The sequence below is a fragment of the Passer montanus genome, unplaced genomic scaffold, assembly GCF_014805655.1.
Source record: "Passer montanus isolate IOZ18808 unplaced genomic scaffold, ASM1480565v1 scaffold11, whole genome shotgun sequence".
In the NCBI taxonomy this organism is placed as follows: domain Eukaryota; kingdom Metazoa; phylum Chordata; class Aves; order Passeriformes; family Passeridae; genus Passer; species Passer montanus.
The window spans coordinates 1,341,435-1,364,490 of NW_024357613.1; the positions used below are offsets into that span (position 1 = coordinate 1,341,435).

At 36.9% G+C, this 23,056-nt stretch overlaps 1 protein-coding gene across 1 annotated transcript in view; it reads left to right on the forward strand.

Annotated features, from left to right (window-relative positions):
- Positions 1-23,056, forward strand: part of REV3L (REV3 like, DNA directed polymerase zeta catalytic subunit) — a 115,490-nt gene that overhangs the window by 56,641 nt on the left and 35,793 nt on the right. The window contains exons 6-18 of the mRNA XM_039726611.1: positions 441-535; positions 1,096-1,200; positions 2,160-2,244; positions 2,330-2,478; positions 2,767-2,895; positions 5,354-5,591; positions 8,677-8,816; positions 11,243-15,431; positions 15,807-16,786; positions 17,366-17,448; positions 18,475-18,600; positions 20,168-20,360; positions 22,768-22,879. Coding sequence (XP_039582545.1) covers positions 441-535; positions 1,096-1,200; positions 2,160-2,244; positions 2,330-2,478; positions 2,767-2,895; positions 5,354-5,591; positions 8,677-8,816; positions 11,243-15,431; positions 15,807-16,786; positions 17,366-17,448; positions 18,475-18,600; positions 20,168-20,360; positions 22,768-22,879 — 6,624 coding nt within the window. The remainder of the gene's footprint in view (positions 1-440; positions 536-1,095; positions 1,201-2,159; positions 2,245-2,329; positions 2,479-2,766; positions 2,896-5,353; positions 5,592-8,676; positions 8,817-11,242; positions 15,432-15,806; positions 16,787-17,365; positions 17,449-18,474; positions 18,601-20,167; positions 20,361-22,767; positions 22,880-23,056) is intronic.

A 23,056-nucleotide genomic window follows, 5' to 3' on the forward strand; every position in this document is an offset into this window, starting at 1 on the left:
CTCTGCATTGTTCTGAACTGTGAATAAGAAAAGTTCTTGCCACTGTTTTCTGGGTGCATGATCCTGCCTACACACCTGGTCCTGTTTGCTGAGTTATATAGAACATTTCATCTTGTATTTGAGAGGAAGAACATTATTGCAATTACTTTAGTAGCTTTAGTAATTGGAATTATCTGCCAGCTCTTTCTCTTCTCCTCACAAAAGAAAAAGCTAAACCCTTGAAGTTGAAGGTACAGATTTCTTACCTAATTAGATTTGAATATGATCATTAGTTTAAGGAATTTCAGGTTAGAATGGGAACTGATAATTCTGTATTCAATTAGTCACTCCTGTTTCCTCTAAATAGTTTTACATAATAGTCCAGTTAAGAAACAGTGATGATGCATGTTTCAAACGCAGTATACTGATAAAATTAATCTATGGTATTTATGTTATCACAGCTCTTTAATGTTGAAAGGTGTTGAGCCACAAAGTACCTGTGAATTGGAGGTGGATGCAGTAGCTGCTGACATTTTGAATCAACTGGATATTGAAGGTGAAGTGTTAATAACTTTCCATGTTAAATGGTTTTAGAACAGAAACCATGTTGTCATCATTCACTCTTCTTTTAAAGCTCATCTTAGTTAAATCGCAATCCATATTTCACTGTTAGTGAATTGTTGATCTCCAAATTTTTAAAGTTTAAAGAAAAATAATTAACTCTGAAAGAAAAGAGGTTATAAAAACAATGTCTTATCAGAGCAATATAAAAATATTTTTAATGCATATCTATTATGGTTTCAGACCTATAGGAAAAATACTAATGGAAATACCAACATCATGTGTGCATGTATGCATACGTATGTACATACACCTATATATACATATATACACTACTTGGTGGGAAGACAATAAAAAGCCAAAGATCTAGAAAGCAAATAAAGTTGCACCTTAACTTTTACATAATACCAAATCCTAGAGTAAGGCAGGAATGGCAATTAAAAAATAACAGGCTAGAATGACAAAGAGATGAAGAAAAGTGTCAGAATCCAGTTTGGGGAAAGAATGCTTTGTCATTTTGGCAGACTTCCCTTCATGTATAATTGCATATTTCAGCCCAGATTGGCAGGAACCCTGGTTTGCAAGCTATATGGGAGGATGAAAAGCAGCGACGGAGGCAGAAATGTGAATCTTCTCAGATTAAGCCACCTGAGTCACAAGGTAAAAAAAAAAACCAAACAATTGAGCAGCTGTTAATCCAACTCTTTGAATGAGAAGCAAGCGAGAGGACAGAATTTAAATTGGTGTATCATGTCTGAGGGATTTTTAGATGTAGTTTTTTTACTTCCAGGCTTACTGATGGTCCAGTATGTGTTTTCCAGTTTTGAAAGTAAGATGATGTAACCTTGCCTAACAACACATGATTCAGCTGTCTGCAAAACATTCTAGACAGAATGAATGATAATGTAGTTAAGATTGTATCCTTTGTGATGGAAAACATTTAAATACCAAAAAAACTAAATCTCTTTATCTTGAAGCTTTCTATTGTAGTTTATGCACAAGGGCAGTCCCATTTTATTTCTGCAGAATTATAGCCAAGGTGATATTAGATTAAAATTCTAATAGATAGACAAATTCCTGTCTTTGTCCCTGTTTTTATGTAAAATTCATTACACAGGGAAGACTGTGCTCTGCAACGTAATTGCATAGTGAACAGGCTATTCTCCATAGAACCTAGGCCATATTTCTTTTAAAATATGAATGATATTTGGCAAGTAAGACACAGCATTGAAAGAAGGAAAGAGGCAGGTTCCTGGCTAAGGCAGACTACTTTCTGGTAACTTTTTTCCTGTGTTTCTGTGTAATGTTATTGAGGCTGCATAAGCCAGACTTCTCAAAAATGTTCACTGATTTTTCTTGGATGCTCACCTTGGGGTAATTGCATTATGATTTGTAAATGCTGTTGTTACTCACAGTTGCAAATGAGATCACTTGGGAGTATGTGAAGTATTTTAAAGTTTTTTAGATACACTTGGAAAGTCAGCCCTCGGATTTGGCACTGAAAATTAGCAGGCACTTCAACTTTGAGCCTTTTTCTAATAAAATCAGTAATTTTAGCTGCTCTCTGTGTTGAGAGGTCAAAGTAAAACTGAATAACAAATATTTTTCAAATTTTAAAGACCGTGGATTTGTGCCAGCAACAGAGAGTGAAAAATTTTTTCAGAAGAGACTTAAAGAAATTCTCAAGCAAAATGACTTCTCTGTGTAAGTGTTTAGCCATTTGTCATAAAATATAGTATTCTATGCAAACCTTAAATATGCATTTAAAACTTGCTTTTCAATTAACTAGAACATTGTCAGGATCATTGGACTACAGTAATGGATCAGAGGAGTTCTCTGCTGAGCTAACACTACATTCTGAGGTACTTTCTCCTGAAGCCTTTCCGTGTACACCAGCTAATACAGTAGAAGTGCATGATGATAAACAGATGAGCAAAGGTGAGTTTTTTAATATACTAATTGTTTAGGCATAAATCTGTGTCATGGTTTGGCTGTTCATACTGTTAACAGAAGTAAGCCAAGGAAGTTGTGATTGTTAGTTATGAAAAACCAAAGAATAGTTTTGGTTTTTGTTATTGTTAGAGTAAGCCTTTCTAAAATTGCTACAGCAAATAATGGAAATATACTTGGATAGTAAAATCCATTCTGAAGTGTCTTGCTTTCATAATGTATTGATGTCTCTGACTTGGAAGTTTTATGCTTTCTCATCCTTTTTTTCTTTTAAAGACTCCAATAGGATGCATACTGATAAAGAAGACGAAGCACTTATTAATGAGGAAGCAATTTTAAACATTGTGGAGAACAGTCAGAGCTTTCAGCCTTTGTCTCAAAGACTGAATCAGACTACAGTTTTTAGTGAGTATGATTGGAATGTCTTTTCTTCCAGACTATTTTATTGTTCCACAGTCTTGTGTTCCCTTAGGCTACCCATCACAAAAGAAAGTAAGTAATTTACCTCAAGGAGTTTTTCAAAAAGGATGAGACTTCACACACACAGACACATACCCTACCATCACCAAAACACACCCTGTGTTTTCTAAGAAATGCCACTAGGACTGTATTTGTAGAGTCTGCTGTGTTTCCCTGGTTCAGAAAGCTCTGTCCTGTTGCCAGGTCAGTTCAGTGCAGTTTCTTGTGAGTATTGCTCTTCCTTATGCTTCTAGGGCTATAAGGTTAAAATTATCAGAATGAAGATGATTTTGGCTGTCTGTCCATGTGACTCATACAGTTAAGGTAGAAAACATGCATGTGATCTGTCTTCAGAAGGTCAGCTGTCTGGAGCTACTGGGCAATAGTAGGTATAATGCAAGTTGCAGCAGAGCATTTCCCAGAATTTTTAGATACAAAGAATGGTTGAAGGCAAAGAAACAAGAAGTAAAATATTTAAAGAGGAGGAGAAAAACCATGACAGTAAAATTGCAAGGCACAAGGGGGAAACAGCCATAAAATAACCAAGAAAGGAACTTGTATGAAAAACTACATGAGGTAGAAATAGTTCAAATACTCTAAAGGAGATGAAAAGCACATAGTTCAGGATATATCTCTTTGTGTGTTCTTTGGTAAACATAATGTGTAATGTTAATTTGAAACACATAGTGTGGGGCAGGGAGGAGTATGTAAAACCCATAGTAGCCTCTATTTCTTCGGATACCTATAGGGTATGAGTATGTGCTTAGGCAACAGTATATGTCTGTGGTAATACAATATACAATCTTGAAATCTGTTCTTGCTAAGAAAGGAGGAGTAGATGAGGTTAGATTAAGAGTGTAGTTTTATTTTGCAGAGAATAGGCAAGATTTTGATCATAGAAGTTTTATAGGCAAGGATTTGGATTTATTGAAAGAACTGTAAGAAATTCTGTGGGAGGTGGCAAACATGAGCAGACCTGAGGATATCCTGAGAGGATAAAAAGTGGCTAAAATAATACGTAGGGTATGCCTTATGACTGTACATTAGAACTGCTCGACCAAATTGCAGTGTTGAAATGATCTTTTTTTTCCATTGACTAGGTAATCAAATTGAGATTATATTACTTTTTTCTTTCTCTTTCTTTGTCTCCTCCCTTCTTGTCATGCTGATTCCTAGTGTCTTGTGTGACTATGAGTAGCATGCTGCATATTTGGGTCTCTTATGCTCCCTCATAGCCTGCACCAGTGTTCACTGTTCCTCTAGTGGAGTTGTAGTGCCACAGGGACTGTGAACCACATGACTTCTGCTGTTCAGTGTGAATTACACCCCAAGGTTCATATTAACATGAAGTAGAGGTTGGAGTTTAATTATGAGCCTCACAAAGGGCAAAGGAGCCAAGAACAGAAAGTATAATTAGAAGTGGGTTAATTCAAAAATTCTGGAAAAAGGGGATGGTTTCTATTGTAAAGAGTTGCATGGTATCTTGCGAAGCCTTGGCAAAATATGAAAAATTCAGTTTTTGCCAGTGTTGAGATCTGTTTTGTATAATTCTCAAGATCATTGTAATAATACCATGCGGATTCCAGAGGAAAGAAATTAGAGATTGTAGTTCTTCAACCAGACAAGGAGAGAGAAGTAACAGAGATGCGTGGTAGACTGGAGGTCATAAATTGGTTATGAGGTCAGATGATAGGTAAGTAGGAAGGGAGTGAGAAAAAATTGTGACTTGGAAGGATTTTTAAGGAAAAAAAAAAAGGGAAGTGCATAAATTACAAAAGCTTGGGTCAAATAAAAGAAATATGAAATTTAAGACAGGAGTGAAAACTTCTAGTGTTTAGAGAAACCTTGGAATAGAACAGCTTGTAGTGACATGAAAAGGGAGCCAAAGTTGAGCATTATATTTAAGAACAGAAGGAGGAATAGTCAGCATCCCTTTTCACAAGATACAGTGACTGAAAGTCCTCAAGTGATACAGAAAAAAGTACTGAAATCTAATGCAGCTCTTGAGCAAGAGAAGCCAGTAATGCTTCAGAAACTGGCACTCAAGCTGAAATTAAAGGGGAGAGTGAAGCTTTACTGAATATGAGGAGGAAATAGAAGAGTGGAGAGAAAAGTGCATCCACTGACAATCAGAAGAGCAGTGCAGAAAGAAAGAAAGAAAGTTGTCAAGTTTTAGATACAGAGCTAGAAAAGATAAGTCATAAAATTTGAAAAAATAAGATATGAAATGAGCTTTATTTCTGTAGCATGCCTTTCCTTAGACAGTAAAAAACTAGTAGATTTGTAAATGGTGAGGGGCTTTTTTGTTTGGTTTGGTTGGTTGTGATTTTTGCTGGTAGACTGTAACTAGTCATTTACAAGTAGAACAAAATATAGATTCTACTTGTATGGGCTTTTTCTGCAGTGGGCAGTAGTGCTGATGAGGCCATGATTGATCTGTTGGCTGGACTGGAGAATGATGGATATCAGATGGGACATCAAAAAACACTCTCTCACCATCGTTCTCTTGGAAGCTGGCGAAATTCTCAGAACAGTGATGATGAAGAAAATGAGCCACAGTGTGAGAAAGAAGAAATGGAACTTAGCTTGCTGATGTCCCAAAGGTGGGACAGTAGCATGGAAGAGCCTGGGCAAAAAAGGAGGTATATATTTTCTTTTCTTACTGTGTTTTTTTCTCTGCCAGATCTTTCCTTCCTCCCACCTTGTTTTCAAGTATGTTATGAGCCCATTGAGATGTAGAGAGGTCTCTGTTAACAACATGGAAAAATCTGTTCAGATCTTGGGATGGAAGGCAAGTTGTTTAGATGATGATGTTAGTCATCAGTGTTACCTGGAAATAAAGATTAAGTGTTTAATTTTGGCCAAACGTAAGCTTCTAGTTTGCTCTTTGATGAAGAATTAAGTAGGCTTTTTGTTCTCCAAGTCCAAATACAAGAAAATGTATAGTGGTAACTTGCTTGTAAGGTCACACCTTGGATATGATACAAATGTTAAGGTGTATCTTGTACATCCTTTACTAAAGTCAATATTTAAGAAGTATTCATATGAAGACTAACCAAGCAACCCAAGGAAGAAACATCCATTTGTTACCATGTTCAAAGCTTAAACCAAAACATGAATGTTGCTCACTCTGCTTGACTGTTAAAGGTCAGCAACTTCAGTATATTTAAGGCCAAGATTCTTGGAACACCTTCTCAGGTTGTAATGACCTTTTGTAAGTCTGCACTGACAGGCATTGAAAGCAACTATATCCAGTTTCTCTTGACCCCTGCTTTCAGCACAACTTATGATATTTATAATTCTGTTTGAAGTATGAGGAACTTCACAGACATAACATTTTTATATTTGGGGTTTTTCCTACATCAGAAATTGCAATCATACTATGTTTCAGAGAAGCAGAGAGGTATAGAAATGCTTCTTTTATTTCCCAAAGGCACATTAAAGTTGTAACAGAATCAGAAGTTAGTTCATTAGTCTCCTAGTTCTAGAGATAATTGATCTCTAAAGCTAATTTTCCTATTTGATCTTTGGTTTTCTATAGTTTTTTTCCCTCCAGTAGTCTGAAAAGTTGAAATTTCCATTCAAGACACTTAACATCAAACTTCAGTGTAGTGGTAGTTACTGTGAAAACCTGTATCTTGCAGAATTCATTAGCTCAGGTACAGCTCTGTATGGGCTTGACTGTACAACTTCAGGAGTCAGGTAGGATCCTGAAGCAATTAACTGCTTTCATGCAGTAGAGAATCCTATTTAAAAACTCAAGAGACTTGATGAGCTGTCTCACTAATATCTTACTCACATATGCCTACACCTTAATCCCAGACAGAAGACACTAGGGAAAATGTACATACCATGTGCTTCCACAGGGAGTGAACTTGTGTTCAGAGGGAATTACAAGTTCTGTTTCACTGAGATCTCTACAGAATTTGGACTGGTTTCAGACACAAGCCATGGGCATCTTTGCCCACTGCATGATTCTGCTCATGCATGAAGAATCAGTTTGAGTCTGATCATGGATCTGACTTTACTCTCCTCAGGCTCATTCCATCTGTGTGGCTTCCTAATGCATCCTTGCCTATCCATACTAAGGCTTTTATGTTAGTGAATATTTACCAGTCCTACATTATCTCAGAAAGTCTTTTGAGCTAATGAGGTTAAGTAAGCACACCCTATTGAATAAATTAAATGGTTTGGGTTTGATTTGTATTGAACTGGAAAAAAAAGCCCATCAGGAGAACAAAGCCCACCAGGACCTGGACTAGTTAATGTGTGGCGATACCATGTGTGTTACATAAATTTTCCTGGAATCCAAACTGATAGGCTTGAATGAGGAGAAATCCGAGTTACCTGCAGAAGTCATCACCAGGCTGATTTGGTTTACTTAAGTTGACAAAGATTTACCTGGGGCTACAGTATAATTCAGGTTGTAAGAAACATCCTCAGTTTGATATTAATTTGCATATCAAGCTGATTGCTTTGTGCTGTGCTTTTCCATGTTTTGGGAACATAGGAGAGGGACAACTAAACTCACATCATGGAGACTGTACCTAGCTGTGCTTGTTACTTGATTCTCCAAGTCATGCTTCCAGATGTGAGTGGAAATGATGTGCTTACATTTGAGCCTGTTGTTTCTGAACTAACAAATGTCCTGATCTAAATTATCTCCGTGCTGGCATTCAGATGTCTGGGGTGGTACCATACATATAATTCATGCTGGTCTAACTCCAGTCATAAAAGAGTTCTGCAAAAGTAAACTGTATTTAGGTTATTGTGGATTTTCCTTCCTGTAAATTCAAAATTTATATTTATATTTTTTAAGGTATTACCCAAACTTAAACAAAGAACAAATAAATTGAAAAACCCCAAACTTCAATTCCTTAAGATGTATCTGGATTTCTTTAGTGTAGCCACAGAATAGCTTATTTCTGGTAAGAATTTTGTCCATTTCACACTTTATTTTAAAGAAGAAATCAGATTCCTAAGTGGTTGTAGAGTTATAATATACTGGAGGATTTGTTCTTTGTAGTTTTCTATGATGTTCTGTGATATTCTTCCTTCCCCTATGCCCATATAAAGCAAGCACAAAAAATCCAAGGAAGCTTTTCTTTGTAGATTTGCTTCTTTTTTTTTCCCGGTGAATTTATGACTGTAAACATGGCAGTGTAGAACAGTTAACTTAGTGAAAGCAGCTTAAGTATTAACAACAGCTGCTTCAGAATACTCAGTGAGAGGTGGAATGAAGCATAGTTTTATTTGCCATGATTTAGTTAAGCCTGCTGAAAGATAAATGTTATAATAGACTAAAGACTTTTTGACCAAAAAACAAAAACCACAAAAAAGTAAACATCTATTTGCTAACAGCTAAACTGAAGAAATTTTTTGCATAGTTGGTTTAGTCTTCAAGCTTCAAGCACTTTGAAGCAATGAAATTAAATCACAGTCAAATTGAACTGAAACATCAAAATGCTTACTTTGTATCTTCTTAAGTTAGTGAATCCTGCTGTTTAAAACAGTTGGCTACGCCTGTTGCCTCTTGTAATAGTAACATTGAATAATATTTTGACTTTCTCAGTGAGAAATGTGTCAAAATTTTCTTTGTTTCCTTTTGCTCCCCCAAATTACACAACCACATAGCATGACACCCCATTGAGTTTTGTGTTCCCTGTGGCTCATGGTGTTTGCTAATAGAAGTATCATGCATCAATTAGTTCCTTCACTTTCCTCCAGGTCAGCTGGCAGAAATATGCATCGAAGTTCAACAGAAGAGGATTCGTCTTCGGAGGAAGAAATGGAGTGGAGCGGTAACAATATGCTCCTAACTAACCTCTCAATACCTCAGTTAGATGGAACTGCAGATGAAAATGGTGGTAAGTAAATAGAAAATCAGCTTTGGAAGTTCAGTCACAGTTCATTTTCACATCAAACTGCTAATTCTCAAAAGTGCTGACCATTTGCAGTCTGCATTTCAATTGGAAGGAAAAGTTCTCAGCAGATTGCAGAAGCAGGCCCTTAACATCTTCCTTGAAAAACACTTGTATTTTAATCTCAGCGCCCTCTATGAATTACCAGAATCTGCTTTTCAAATTATCAATGATCCAAAAAAGGACATAGTTTAATTGGTTCTCTGGAAAAAAACAAATATGATATTAAAACAATGATTCTGTGGGATCATTTATCCTCCTAGGATTATTGTAAATATTGAATGCATTACTGTGTAGTTTCAGATGACTCATAGCAAGTATTTGCCACACATGCTAAACTATAATGAGTTTTAGTTTGGGCTTGTGTTTCATTCCACAGATTGCACATTTGCATTTGGGATTGCATGAGTTAAAACTATGCAGTGGCAAAGCCACTGCAGAAGGAACTGCCTTTCAAAATCGGTTAAAAAAAATTAATCTGTAGAGATCTTTTGCCACCTTTATAACATGTTGTCTTTGATCAAATAACATTAGTCAACAGAATGCACAGTTTGAAGTTAGAGAAATATATAAATAATATTATTTGTTTCATTAAAAAATCTGCAAGTCGCATTATAATGTTCAGTTGAGAAAGTGAACTGTATGACTTTACTAATAGATTATAGATAACCACAGCTATTCTTTCGTGTTCAGTGTTTAAAACATAGTTTGCTTTTCCCTTTGTTTTTATGGGTATAATGATAGGATTAATACATGATTTGATGTACTGTTAATATGGTATGCTTTTGTCAGATACACAATTGTAATTTCCTTATTTGCCATACTTTCTAATTTGTTGTAATAAGAGATGCTGCTGGCTAAAGAGACTGTTTCTTAAGTAATTGTTTAAATTTAAGCATATTTTTAGTATGTGAAATATCACACCAGCTTAGAAAGTGTATTACTGTCAACTTTTACACTGACTTCTTCTGAGTTACAGTAAATTCAAAGCAGATCTCAGTCCAGGTTGTCTGAATTAGAAAATGCCCATCCACACATGTCCATATAATCTGACTGACTGACAAGTTTTTTTGCAGTTTTTATATCTGAATATCCAGGTATTTTCCAGGTGTTTATTGACACCGCCAAACTCCCATTTTCTGAGTTTTCAGTTAATCATCCTCATTCTTTCTGTGGACTCCTACCTTCAAAGAATAATAGGCAGTGGCTCCCAGCTGTGTTTCACAGCTCAGGGACTATGTGTATGCATTAGAAAATATTCTAGAAACAGATTGGGACTTCCATTTATTTTTCTCAGCCAGCAGCAAATAAATTGCTAAGCTGAAGGCAGCATGAATCTAAAATGATCCCCAAACCGGTTGAGACTTAGACTAAAGGCCCAAAGGATCCCCAGTCTACTACATCAGTGTGCAGCACATGCTTTCAGGTCATGTAGCATGTTTCATAACTCCTATCCCCCTTCAACATTTCAGCTAAAGAGGTGAATACATGAACAAATTTCTGTGTGCCAGGTGCACTGTGGTAGCTGCCTCTGCAGTGGTACAACCTCTGTCAAACTACTTGTTCAGCGAGGTTATGAGCAAGCACACACTTGTTAATTTGTTACCATGTCTCTGTCCATACTTACCCCACAATAAATATGGTGAAAGTATCACCAGAAGAGATGGAAATCATCACACATACCATGTGATGAGTCTGCACAGGACAAATTACCATAGCACCTGCTAGTCTGAGATTATGTGGGAACATTAATGCATGGATATGAGTCCAGGATCCAACTAACTGGTGCAAGCTTCTTGCATGAACACCTGAATGAGTGCTGTATAGCTCTGCTTTATAGGAGTGCAGGAAGCTACCTATGTTTAGCACACAGCACAGTTCATACAAAGCCCTTGCTTTGTATTGTGAGATATATTACTTTAGCTTTCTGTGCAATGATTTTTCTGCATGGGGAAGGTCATCTAAATAAGAATTTTGTTTTTCAGAGCCAATGAGTATACATACTTCTCAGGGACAAAGCAGGGTGCAAACTTTTTTGGAAATCAGTCTGTTTTTATATAGTCATCTGAAAGTGATTGTGAAGCCTTCTTTCAGAAAGTCAGCGTGAAGTCTTTGACAATTTTATGCAAGTCTGCCATTGAGGAATAACTGACAAAATGCCTGAGACAAATGTACTGACAATGTGATTTTGATAAAGCAACTCACATAGTCAGGGTCTCTAGTTGTCATGATGATAAATGTAATGTGATTTGCAAGAATTTTGTTTCTTATTTGGATGTGAATGCTTTCAGGAAAATACTATTAAATTTTTTAATGCCTTAGGTTATTTATTACAGGAAAACTAGAATAAAATTGCTTTTCTTCCATTTCAGACAATCCTTTGAACAATGAAAGTTCTCGAACTCACTCCTCCGTCATTGCAACAAGCAAAATGTCTGTAAAGACCTCAATCTTTCACAAAGATGCTGCTACACTAGAACCCCCATCTTCTGCTAAAATTACTTTTCAGTGTAAACACACAAGTGCCCTTTCTAACCATGTTTTGAATAATGAAGATTTTGTAGAAGACCTCTCACAACCAAACACAGAAACAAGACCTGAACTTTCGGTCCATTCTCTTACAAAAGAAAGCACTTACTCAGCCAAGTACCCAACTCCATTCAGCAATAGTACCCATGCAGAAAACTCTCACAAAGAGAGTAACAAGAAAGATACTCTCCCAGTTCCTTCATGTGGAAATAATATTTTCGACTATGAAGATGATATTTCATCAGTGAACAGACCAATACCTAGTAGGAAGTACATTAGCATTAGAAAGGCTGAAAAGGATGTCTCTTTTATGCATGTGGGCCGCCATATTGGTGACAACATGTTGAATAAAAATTTATATAACTTCACTGATATGAGCCACTCCAAAGGTAAAATATCCTCTGAAGTAAATGAAAAATCTGGCAGTGCAAATATAAATAGTTTTTTTCCAGCAACAGCTACAGAAAATTGTGAATTGGTATCTTGTTCAGGAGGCAGTCGAACTGTGGTACATTCACTTGAAAATAACACTGATGAAGGTGGCCTTAATAAGCTTAAAATTAGGTATGAAGAATTTCAGGAGCACAAGGCAGAAAAGCCAAGCCTCAGTCAGCAAGCAGCACATTATATGTTCTTTCCTAGTGTTGTTCTTTCTAATTGTCTCAGTCGACCACAGAAGTTAGCTCCCGTGACGTACAAATTACAGCAGGGCAACAAACAGTCCAGGCTGAAACTGAATAAAAAGAAGCATAGTTTTATCAATCGTCAGGAGCCTGCAAGTGTGAATGATGTTGCATCAGTGAAGGAAGGCTGCTATACACAAGGTAATGCTTGTAGTAACATTCCTGATAAGGATAGTGCTTTACCTAGTGACTTAGTTCAAGTTCCTCTTGAGGCTTTTGAAAACAAAATGCCTACAAGTACTGCTAATTACACTGACTGCCAGTTTGCAGATGGATCTCTTGAAGCTGAGCAGTCATTTGGACTGTGTGGGAATAAGTACACGCTCCGAACGAAACGGAAGGTAAATTATGAGACTGAAGACAGTGAATCGAGCTTCATCGCACACAACTCAAAAATTAATCTACCTCAACCAATAGAAAGTGTTGAAAGTTTGGATGGGTCTCAGAAGTCTCGAAAGCGTAGAAAACTTTCTAAAAAATTGCCACCCGTTATTATTAAATATATTATCATCAATAGATTTAGAGGGAGAAAAAATATGCTTGTTAAATTGGGGAAAGTAGATTCTAGTGAGGAAAGAGTAGTACTCACAGAGGAAAAGATGAATTTATATAAAAAGCTTGCACCTTTAAAGGACTTTTGGCCAAAAGTTCCCGACTCTCCTGCAACCAAATATCCTATTTATCCACTGACACCAAAGAAAAGTCACAAAAGGAAAGCAAAGCATAAGTCAACCAAGAAAAAAGCTGGAAAACCACAAAAAACAGGTAGTACAAATATTAAAAGAACTTTATCTTTCAGAAAAAGGACTCATACAATTCTTTCTCCTCCTTCGCCCTCCTATAGTGCTGAAGCTGAAGACTGTGACTATAATTATAGTGATGTTATGTCTAAGTTAGGTTTTCTTTCTGAGAGAAGCACAAGCCCAGTAAACACATCTCCACCTCGCTGCTGGTCTCCCACTGATCCAAAAGCAGAAGAAATTTTGACTAACCTGGACAGAGAAGCTTTATTTAGTAGGGGGCCCAATATCTACAACAGCAAGACTGTTAATACTAGTGTAGGAAAAACTAGTAGAGCAAAAACTCAGGTTAAGAAATGTAAAAAGAAATTTGCTAGCCCCACTGTATCTACCAAGAAAAAGAAAAAGATTAATCAGGTTGATAAAACACCAGATGATGGAAAGAAGAAACCTAGAACAAAACAAAAAATGGCTGAAAAAGCGTCCTCAAGAAAACGCGTTGTATTTAAAGATGAAAAAGAAAGTAGTCGCTCTACTACAGAAGTCAAGTTTGTGCTGAAGCATCAAGATCCTCATGAGATTTCTTACAACTCTGTCTGCTCTCAGCCACTTCACAACCTCAAAGACAGTCCTCTTCCTGGCTATTCAGCTGGATATCTGCCATCAGCACAGCTCCCTTCAGCTGATGCACAAGGTAGTTCATCGGGCTGTTTTCACTCACTGATGGAAATGGATAAGCCTGTAGATGCACAGTGTTTGCCTGCTCCACGGGAAGACCCTCATGCATCTTTCACATCTACTCCCACAGCATCTGTAAGGGAAGTACCAAAAATGAGTTCTCAAAGGTCCAGGACTCAGAGTGCCATATTTAGAATGAAGGATTCTGCTCTCATTCAAAACATATTTGATCCATCTAATCACTCAACGCACATAACACAGAATGCTCATATCTCAAAAGATAAGAGTTCTCCAAAAGCAGAAGAGATAAAAAATTTGCAAGTGAGATATTTGCCACCAGCTGGGAAATTAAGTGAAACTCGTGACTCTCTGGACACAGCAAAGATGGATCAATTACGTACCACTAACTATTTGCATTGTAAAGACAATAGTCAACAGCAGATTTTTTGTTTACCAGAGGCGTCCAAGCATTCTGATCCTTGTTCTTCTATTAAGCCATCTGAGGAAAATCCTGGGCCACTTCAACTGCCTAAAAACTGTTTTGTAACATCTTTGAAGAGTCCAGTGAAACAGTTAAATTGTGATCAAAACCAGAGAGGATTTATTTTGGATATGTCACATTTTAAACCAGAAACCATAAAACAAAGGCCTCTGTCAGAAACAACCATGCAACCAAAACCCATCTCCCAGTATAAAAACAGGAATATAGTGGCCCCATCAACATTTGGTGAAGGACAGTCTGGTCTGGCTGTTTTGAAAGAGTTGCTCCAGAAGAGACAGCAGAAAGCTCAGAATGCCAGTATTGCACAGGAGCCATTGCCAGACAAAACACAGCTGAGCAAGGGCATACCATGCCCTCTTGAACAGAATAAAGCCATCAAAAGGTCACGGCCAGTCGCATCATCAAGAAAATCTCGTTCTCCCAGGAGCACAAAACCTAAAGAAAAAACAGCAAAACTTGCAAAAAAGGAGTCTTCAAGCCAGCCAATTACTAATCGCATTGATCATTCTGTATCTAATGACAGCCCCATTTTTTTTTCAGACCCTGGTTTTGAAAGCTGTTATTCACTTGAAGACAGCTTATCTCCAGACCACAATTACAACTTTGATATTAACACTATAGGGCAAAGTGGATTTTGCAGTTTTTATTCTGCAAGCCAGTTTGTCCCAGCAGATCAAAATTTGCCCCAGAAATTCTTGAGTGATGCAGTTCAGGATCTTGGTTCTGGACAAACAACAGAAGGTGATTTTCTATGTCATAATGACCAAAAATCTGAGGAAGAAAAGCAGCATTCTTCAAGCACAAATAAATGGATAAGGTCTGGTTCCCTGAGCCCTGAACTTTTTGAGAAGACCTCACTAGATAATATTGAGAACCACTGCCATAGTCAATGGAGGAAAACCATTCAATCTTCAACTTCTAGATCTAGTTTTATTGATACCTCTTGTACCCAAGAGACTGAAGTCTGTTTAAATGAAAAATTCAAATTGAATAGAAATACGGTAAATAAAGAGAGATTTCTTAATCTTTCTCAGCCGACCTGCTCAGACTGGATTCAAAGCCAGATTAGAAAAGAAACCACTTTTGAACCCTGTCAACCACTTGATTCAGTTAATACCTCTTTTACATCCTTATTGTCATCACCTGATGGTGAACTTCTAGATGCAGCTTCTGAGGATTTAGAATTACATGTGTCAAGAAACAATGAAGCATTAACTCCAACTCCAGATAGTTCCCCAAGATCAACCAGTTCTCCCTCACAATCAAAGAATGGAAGCTTTACACCTCGTACTGCTCACATTCTTAAGCCTCTCATGTCCCCACCCAGTCGTGAAGAAATCATGGCAACTTTGGTGGATCATGATCTGGCAGAAACAGTTTATCAGGAACCGTTCTGCAGCAATCCTTCAGATGCTCCAGAAAAGCCAAGGTACTGTGTTAAATGCATTTCTGTCTACATGTGATTGTGATTATATTAAATGTAATTTATTCCTGTAAACAATTTTATGCTCTTAGGTAGCATGGATACGTGAAAGATCCCATCTGATATTCATCCATTTGAAGTTGAAAATTATTGTGCTTTCACTCCAAATACCCATTTTCTTTCATGATACTTCGGATTTTTTATTACATATTGTTGTAGTAAGTGGGAATTAGCCTTCATGGTTTGTAAAATAAAAATACTGCCCATGGGAATTACGTAGTGAGAAAACTAGTTAGCAGTACACTGCTTTTCTATCATCTGGAGGACTGCCTGCGGGGCAGTTTGGAGTAAAACAGTAATTCAAACTATTTTTCTTCACAGGGAGATTGGAGGGCGGCTTCTCACAGTGGAAACCAGACTTCCAAATGACCTCCTCGAGTTTGAGGGGGACTTCTCATTAGAAGGTCTACGACTCTGGAAGACTGCATTTTCAGCAATGACAGAAAGTCCTAGACCCGGATCTCCTCCTCATTATGGTCACTCTACTGTTAATAAAAGAGAAAGTAATAGCCATAAAACTAGTGAAGACAAAAAAATAGTCATAATGCCATGCAAATGTGCTCCAAGCCAACAGCAAGTTCAGATATGGCTTCATGCCAAAGAAGAGTATGAACATTTCAAGAAATTGCCTAAGAGTCATCCTGCTGAGCAGGCAAAGGCAGATGAGAATATCAACTCTGCAGTATTGTCTGAAGAGAAATCTATAGAAGTAATAAAAGTAGCTAAAGATTTGGATTTGTCTAGCCTGGAAGATGAAAGACCTATTGTGCCTACAAAAAATTCTCCTGCCTCCGTGGCAGAAAATACAAAAACTCCAACCAAGGAGACCTGTGATAAGTCTATAAGCACCATAGGAACTTCTGTAAATACTAAAAATGACATAGACTCTAATAAAACTTCATGTGCAAGCAAGACACACACTACTTCAACTCTAGAACACGATAAGGAGGAGGAGGAGGAGGAGGAAGATTATTATGTCAGTTACAGTTCTCCAGATTCTCCAGTGCTTCCTCCTTGGCAACAGGTGGCATCTCCAGATCCTAAACAGTCCAGTTTAGAAGACACAGAGTGGAAAAATCAGGATATTATTTTGTCTTCTGTGGAAGGAAATGATGTTGGAAGTGTACAAAATTCTCCATGCACCCAGGAGAACATTCAGACATCCTTTGACACGTCTCCATTTCCACTTAATGAAGATCCTGGAAATTCTGAATCAGTTTGTCTACACAGTACACCCATTGTGCACCGAAAAAAACAAGATGGAATACCTGAAGTTCTTGGTTTTACACCTTTATCTGCAGGTAAATCCATTAAATGATTCTAATAATACACACACAAATCTAAATATATTTCTTTTGACATTATAAGAAAAAAATTACATCTCTGTGAAAATATATTTTAAATTAGTTTTTTTAAAGGAAAAGTTACATGCATTATTGTTAGAGTAACTATTGAATTATTGAAAAAGTCTAGAAGTAGAACATCCATTTGCTTCCTAACAGTCTCTTGTATCTGAACTCTGAAGTACTGGCTAAAAGCTTAATTTAGGAGTATTGTTTATTTTGGGGGATTTTTTTAATCTTGTTGACTATATTGCTTTTATTTTTCAAAAAAATAATCTCAATGTAGAGTGTGAGTAACATTGCAATGTTCAAAATTATAATAATGTGAGGCTTTGTAACTTATTTATGTTCCTATATGTCCATAAATACCAAATTGTAGTAGTTGTGCTTTGGATTTGACAAAGGATAAAGCTGTATTTGCTTATGTATGTAATATTTGTTTGTAATGTTAATGAAATGCCTCTTTTGTTTCTTGCATGTTGTTTAATGCCTAGACAATACTATTGAGGCTAAGTAGTCTTTCACTCATGTTTACAGAACCAAAAGCTCAGAAACTGAGCCAGAAGAGGGGAAGTAATACTGATGGTCTTCGAAGAGTACTTCTAACTACACAAATGAAGGTAAATTAACATTTTCTGCACAGATGTATTTTATTTTGGGGCATATACACATTTCTATTCTTTCTTCTTTGTTGTTTTTGTCTTTTGCTGTTAAGATCTTGAAAATACATTTAAAATTGTATGGTACAAATGTTGTAGAATCAGAGCATGCTCAAAGTTAGAAAGAAATTTATGAGTTTAATTTGGGGGAAGCGGGTGTAAGTTAGAGATTGAGGGTGCTGCTCTAGGGTAGTGAGATACTAGTGAAACACTAAAGAGACACCATGTAAAGATGTTTTGCTCTTTGAGTTACAACATCCTTTTTAAATTGTAGTGTGATTTCCCTTTTTTATATACATATACCCAGACCTGTGTATATTTCTGTGTCTCTGTGTGTATTAGTTTTCAGACAGTGTTCCAAGTATTTTCTAAAAACAAGGAGGGCAGTTTGTGTTGTGCCAACAGAGGAAGAAGAGATTGGATTTGTTTTACTTAAACAGTGTTTCTGCCCTCCATGTTGGAACAGAATGGAGGGTTAGATGCATTACTGGAGTGACCCAGTAGTTTTTTCTTCTCAGTATACTGGTATTCACCTATTTCAAGGAGGTTCTTAATCTACCTCTATTTCAGTGCCTTAAAAGGTGATGACTGAAATGCAGTTTTTTGACAAATTGTTGCTCAAGGCAGAATAGAGACTTGCTGGTTTCCATATCCTCAGACTTCGGAGAAAGCCAGTGTGTGTGACTGCGGTTTTCTTTTGGTAGGGTTCTGTGAGTGTTTGCTTGTTTAGGAGGTTTTTTAAGTATTTAAAACTGCCTCTTGTTTTGCTATGAATTTAAATTATTCCTAAAAGGCAGAAAGATACAGTGGTTGTTTGCATGTTTAAAAATGAATTAAGAGATAGTAAAAGGTTGGGGACTTTTTAGTAATTTGCAGTGTAGCATTTGCATTTTCATTGATAAATTTGTATTTACTATTGCCTATTATTTAATATTACATATGAATTTAGCAACCTGTGTTTTCTCTTTTCTTCACCTGCCTGATAAGAATCAATTTGCTGCCCTCGGTGCTCCAAAGAAAGAGACTTCCCAGATTGAAGGACCGTCTTTAAATAATACTTATGGTTTTAAAGTCAGTGTGGAAAACCTCCAGGAAGCAAAATCTTTACATGAGGTAACTTTACTCTTACATGTCACTTAAAATCACATGTCACATCACATAAAATTAAAATTTATCAAGTTATTTTTAAACTGAAAATAAAAGATCTTTTTCTCTTGGGTCCCTAAGTGACTTAAAAATTAATCAGTGTGTGATGTCTGCAACTTATAAGTCTACCAGTTTCAGCTTGATGGCCAATGCCTCTAACAGTATTGAACTAGACTTCACAGTATTTTGATTGAGAAAATGGTAAAACTCCCTTTAAAAATAAGGGAAAAATCAGAAGGAAGAAATAGTAAGTTTTGCATAAAACATTACTTTAAAAACTAGTTGACCATAATTTTCATGGATTGTTTCCTTAAGAAATATGGCATCCAGCAGCAATTAATAAGGCCCTCCTGGTATTTCTGCTTGTTACCTTCTGAACCTGTTGGGCAGTTTCTACTCCATTTAACAAAAGGATGCCTATCTCAAAGAAGGTCTCTTTATATCTACCTAATGTAGGTGAGTGTTTGGTGTGGGGAGAGTAATCCAAGTGCTGGAGAAAGGGGAGCAGTATAAATACAGTACTGCTGTTTGGCTGCTGACAGGGCAAGCAGCCTGTGTATGTGAGACAGTCATATACAGACTCTAGACAGTCTGCACACCTGGAATTAGCTGTTGGCCAATTTATAGATGAGATAGGGAGATAGCACTAAGTAAAGGACATAAGAGAAGCCACAGTGATCCTGGGGAAGATGGAGCTTTGATAGTAAAACTTCACCCAGTGATGTTTGTAGCGATTTAGCATGCAAATCTAGAGGAAATCAGGCTGCCCCCAGAGCATCCTATATACACAGAAATACTTTTAATTTTCCTCTCATAATCTGTCCAACCTCTCCATTAATCCACATTATGAGCAATATTATGCAAGACAACAGAGCAGCAACATAGTGTTGAAACTGTATTAAATAATACTGTCTTTATTGCAGAGTCAAAAGTTGACAGTATATAGGGATTAGCATTTTCTAAATGTAAACCATTCTGCAAAAAGCTCTGGCAATATGATGTGGAAGTTCATTAATGCACCTGAAGGCAAAGTTAGGTATTCTCCCTACCTTCCTGTAAGGCTTAGTCTTCATGCTTGTCTTGGGTGAGGGGGGAAAGGGAGAAGGAAGACCAAGAGTGATTCTTTCTTCTTGATCAGTTCAGAAATGTGATTCAGCTCAATATACAAAGGTGTTTGAAAACACTACAGGAATTTACAATTGTTGAAGTTGAACATTATCTGGTTTTTGTCTTATTTTCTGCTTTTAGTAGAAGAATACAGTACTCAGAGACATATACTGAATTTTCATAACTGACTCTAAAGCTGTGTTTAATGATGGATCTTAGTTTTCCTAAGATGGTGCTATTTGCAAAAAAGTGAGATCCAAAGATGCATAGTTAATAACTTCTCTTAATTTTAGGGTGGAACCTTGTAGTTACAATGTAATACCACCATATAAATGTCTGCACTGTCCTCATTTGCACAGATAGTATTCTCTTATTTTTTTAAGAAACCTGCAGAACAAACTAACATGCTGTCTTTATTTGTTGCTAGGTCCAGCACCTTACCCTCATCAGCATGGAGTTGCATGCTCGAACAAGACGAGATTTGGAACCAGATCCAGAGTTTGATCCGATCTGTGCTTTGTTCTACTGCATCTCATCAGACTCAGCCCTGCCAAATACTGACAAAAAAGAAATCACTGGTGCTATAGTGATTGATAGAGGCAGGACGCTCTCAAGCCAAGGTTCCTATTTCTTTTTTTCATATTATATTTTACAGAAATGCTATTTCATAGTAATCAAACAGTAGCAAGCAAAATGTAATAGAGTATCTATATTACTACGTATCTCATTTAATTTTGTCTTGTTGAATGGCCATATTAAATATGGAGTTTTCCTGCTTATATCTTCCAAAGAACTATTGCATGGGCTGTAAACCACAAATGGCATTTGCGTGTGCAAAATATCCATGTTTGCATACTTGTGGACAAGCTCCTGCAGTGTTCTAAAAGTGTAAAGAGGAAAACCTGCCTTTAGTTTCCTACTCGAGTTGCTGGATAGCTGCAAGTAGAAAATGTTAAAAGCAAGACAGTATGTTTTATATTTTACTTAAGGGTTATTTTTGTGGTTTTATCTGATCCTTTTAGGATCTAAACAGGGGCCCTTATTCTATTGTACCTTTTTGGCTTTGTTTAGACCAGTGATACTCAACCTGTGGCTCTAGAGCCGGATGTGGCTCTTCATGGCCCTACAGGCGGCTCTCGCAATGTAGGCATCTGATCGGCGCTCCACTCTATCAGGCAGCGCGGGGAGCACTGAGCAAATGGACCAGCAGTGTGGGAGTCGCTGAAGTTCCCCCTCCCATAGGGGGAAAGAAAAGGAGCTGCTGGGATCCCCCCACAGGTAAGAGTAGAGATCACCTCCCACCCAGCAGCTGTGGGGCAGAATGGGGAAAAACTTGCCCTTTTGCCCCTTCCACCCCTCCACCCCACTCCCTCCTAGCAGCCAGAAGGGATTGAAGACAGAATGCTGCTGGGAGAGAGGATGCTGATGTGTCATGTCGTGATGTATCAATGTGTGGTGGCATTAAGGCAGAATCGTCACACATTGAAGTGTCATGATGGAAAAAAAAAAATCACACCGTTGATACTTGATTTTTTATGGTGCTCTGCAACTCCATTTTATTAAGAAGTGGCTCTCCAGCTGTTAAAGGTTGAGTACCACTGGTTTAGGCTAGTAAAAAAAAAATCCAACCAAAAAAAACCAACCAAAAAAACATCCCCAAAGTAGTCCTCTTTCTTTCAGGGTTTCTTTGGCAATGTGAATGTGTATCAAACCACAAAATACTGTCTAAAATTTTAAGCATGGACAAAAACCTACAAAAAACATTAGCAATAAGGCAATAGCTTCTTCTTTTTCAAAGTATTTTTCAGTGTATTTTTCAAAGTATTGTAGATATTATATCATGTTAAGCTAAGTTCTTCTTATTCTCAGTGAATTTTATTTTGGTATTATATGCTTGTTACTATCTTAAAAAAATATTTCTATTACTTTACTGAGATTTTTCTACAGTATAGCCACTATGGCTCCCTAGGTGTGTGTGCCACTGATAGTTTATCAAGAAAAAGCTTTCTGTAATAGGTCCAATGATACTTTGAAAAAACGAAGGTTTGGGTCTGGTTTTGTTAGTGAAATAAAATGATGTGTTTAAATGTTATTGTGACATTCGTTGCTTTAATTGATGTGTGCTGTCAATATTTTCTTGGTTAGAACTTTTTGAGTTCCCTGTGGAGTGACTTGACATTGACATACATCTTTTTTTCCCCTTTTGTGTTATTATTGCTTTGTAAGTCACAGTACTTGTTTTAACGTTTATTTCTGAAAGCACACTTTTCTTAATTCTTAAGATCTTAAGAATGTGTCAAAGTAGAATGCCTTTTAAAAACTCCAGTTCCTAGAATCTACGTCGTCACTGTATCAGAGATCATATTGCCTGTTTTGTAGAGAAAACAGAATATGTGTTGTGCATTATTCATTTAAAGAGGGGTTTTTTTAATATGGAAGGCAAATGCTGAGTTCCTACATGCATACAAATTTAGATATTACTCAGACATTATCAATGTGGACACTCCTAATGTGCACTAAGTGAGCAGTTGGTGACGTTTTTCCATTTCTGTCAGTAACTTAGTGTGCTGAAAAAAAAGAACTGTGCTGTTATATAGCATTTTCATTCTGTAAGGCATTTTGCAAAGCACTACTCTGAGATAGCAATTAAAATTATATTTTCCATAAAAACAGTGTGTGAGCTGTCATATAGTCATTTAATATTTCTTATTAAAAGTAATTTTCCAGGAGCTGGACTCCTGTGCATGTAAAATAGTTAAGTTTCTCGTGAATTGGGTTTGTTTCTATCTGAGAATCTGTGCAAGATTACCACTCTGGCAGAATTCTACAGAGTGAAAAGAAAACATTATTCCACCCAAGAGGAACAAAATAAGTCCATGGAATTAATTGTGATAATTATTAAAGATAAAAATAAGTTGTGTTCCGTACTTCTTTTTGGTTGTATGTTTTATTCTAAAGTAGTATTGTTAACTGAAGTAATGAAATTGCTTCTAAATTGTAACAGGTTTTTTTACTTTTATTTTCTAGGGAGCAGAGACCAAGCCCCCTTGCTTACAAGATCTGGAGTTACAGGACTAGAAGTCAGTTACGCTACTGATGAAAGAACTCTTTTCCAGGAAGTAGTGAATATTGTAAAAAGGTAGCATATCTGTACGTTCTGCTTTTATTTTTCAGGCTTGGAACAGCAGATTTAGTTCCTTCAACCCTTGCCAGTCTTTCGAATACTGATTTTTTTTGTTGTTGTTTCCCTCAAAGGCTTATTTCTAGAGTGGACAAGCATGGTGGTCTTTCAAATAAAAATACTTTTTGCTTTTCC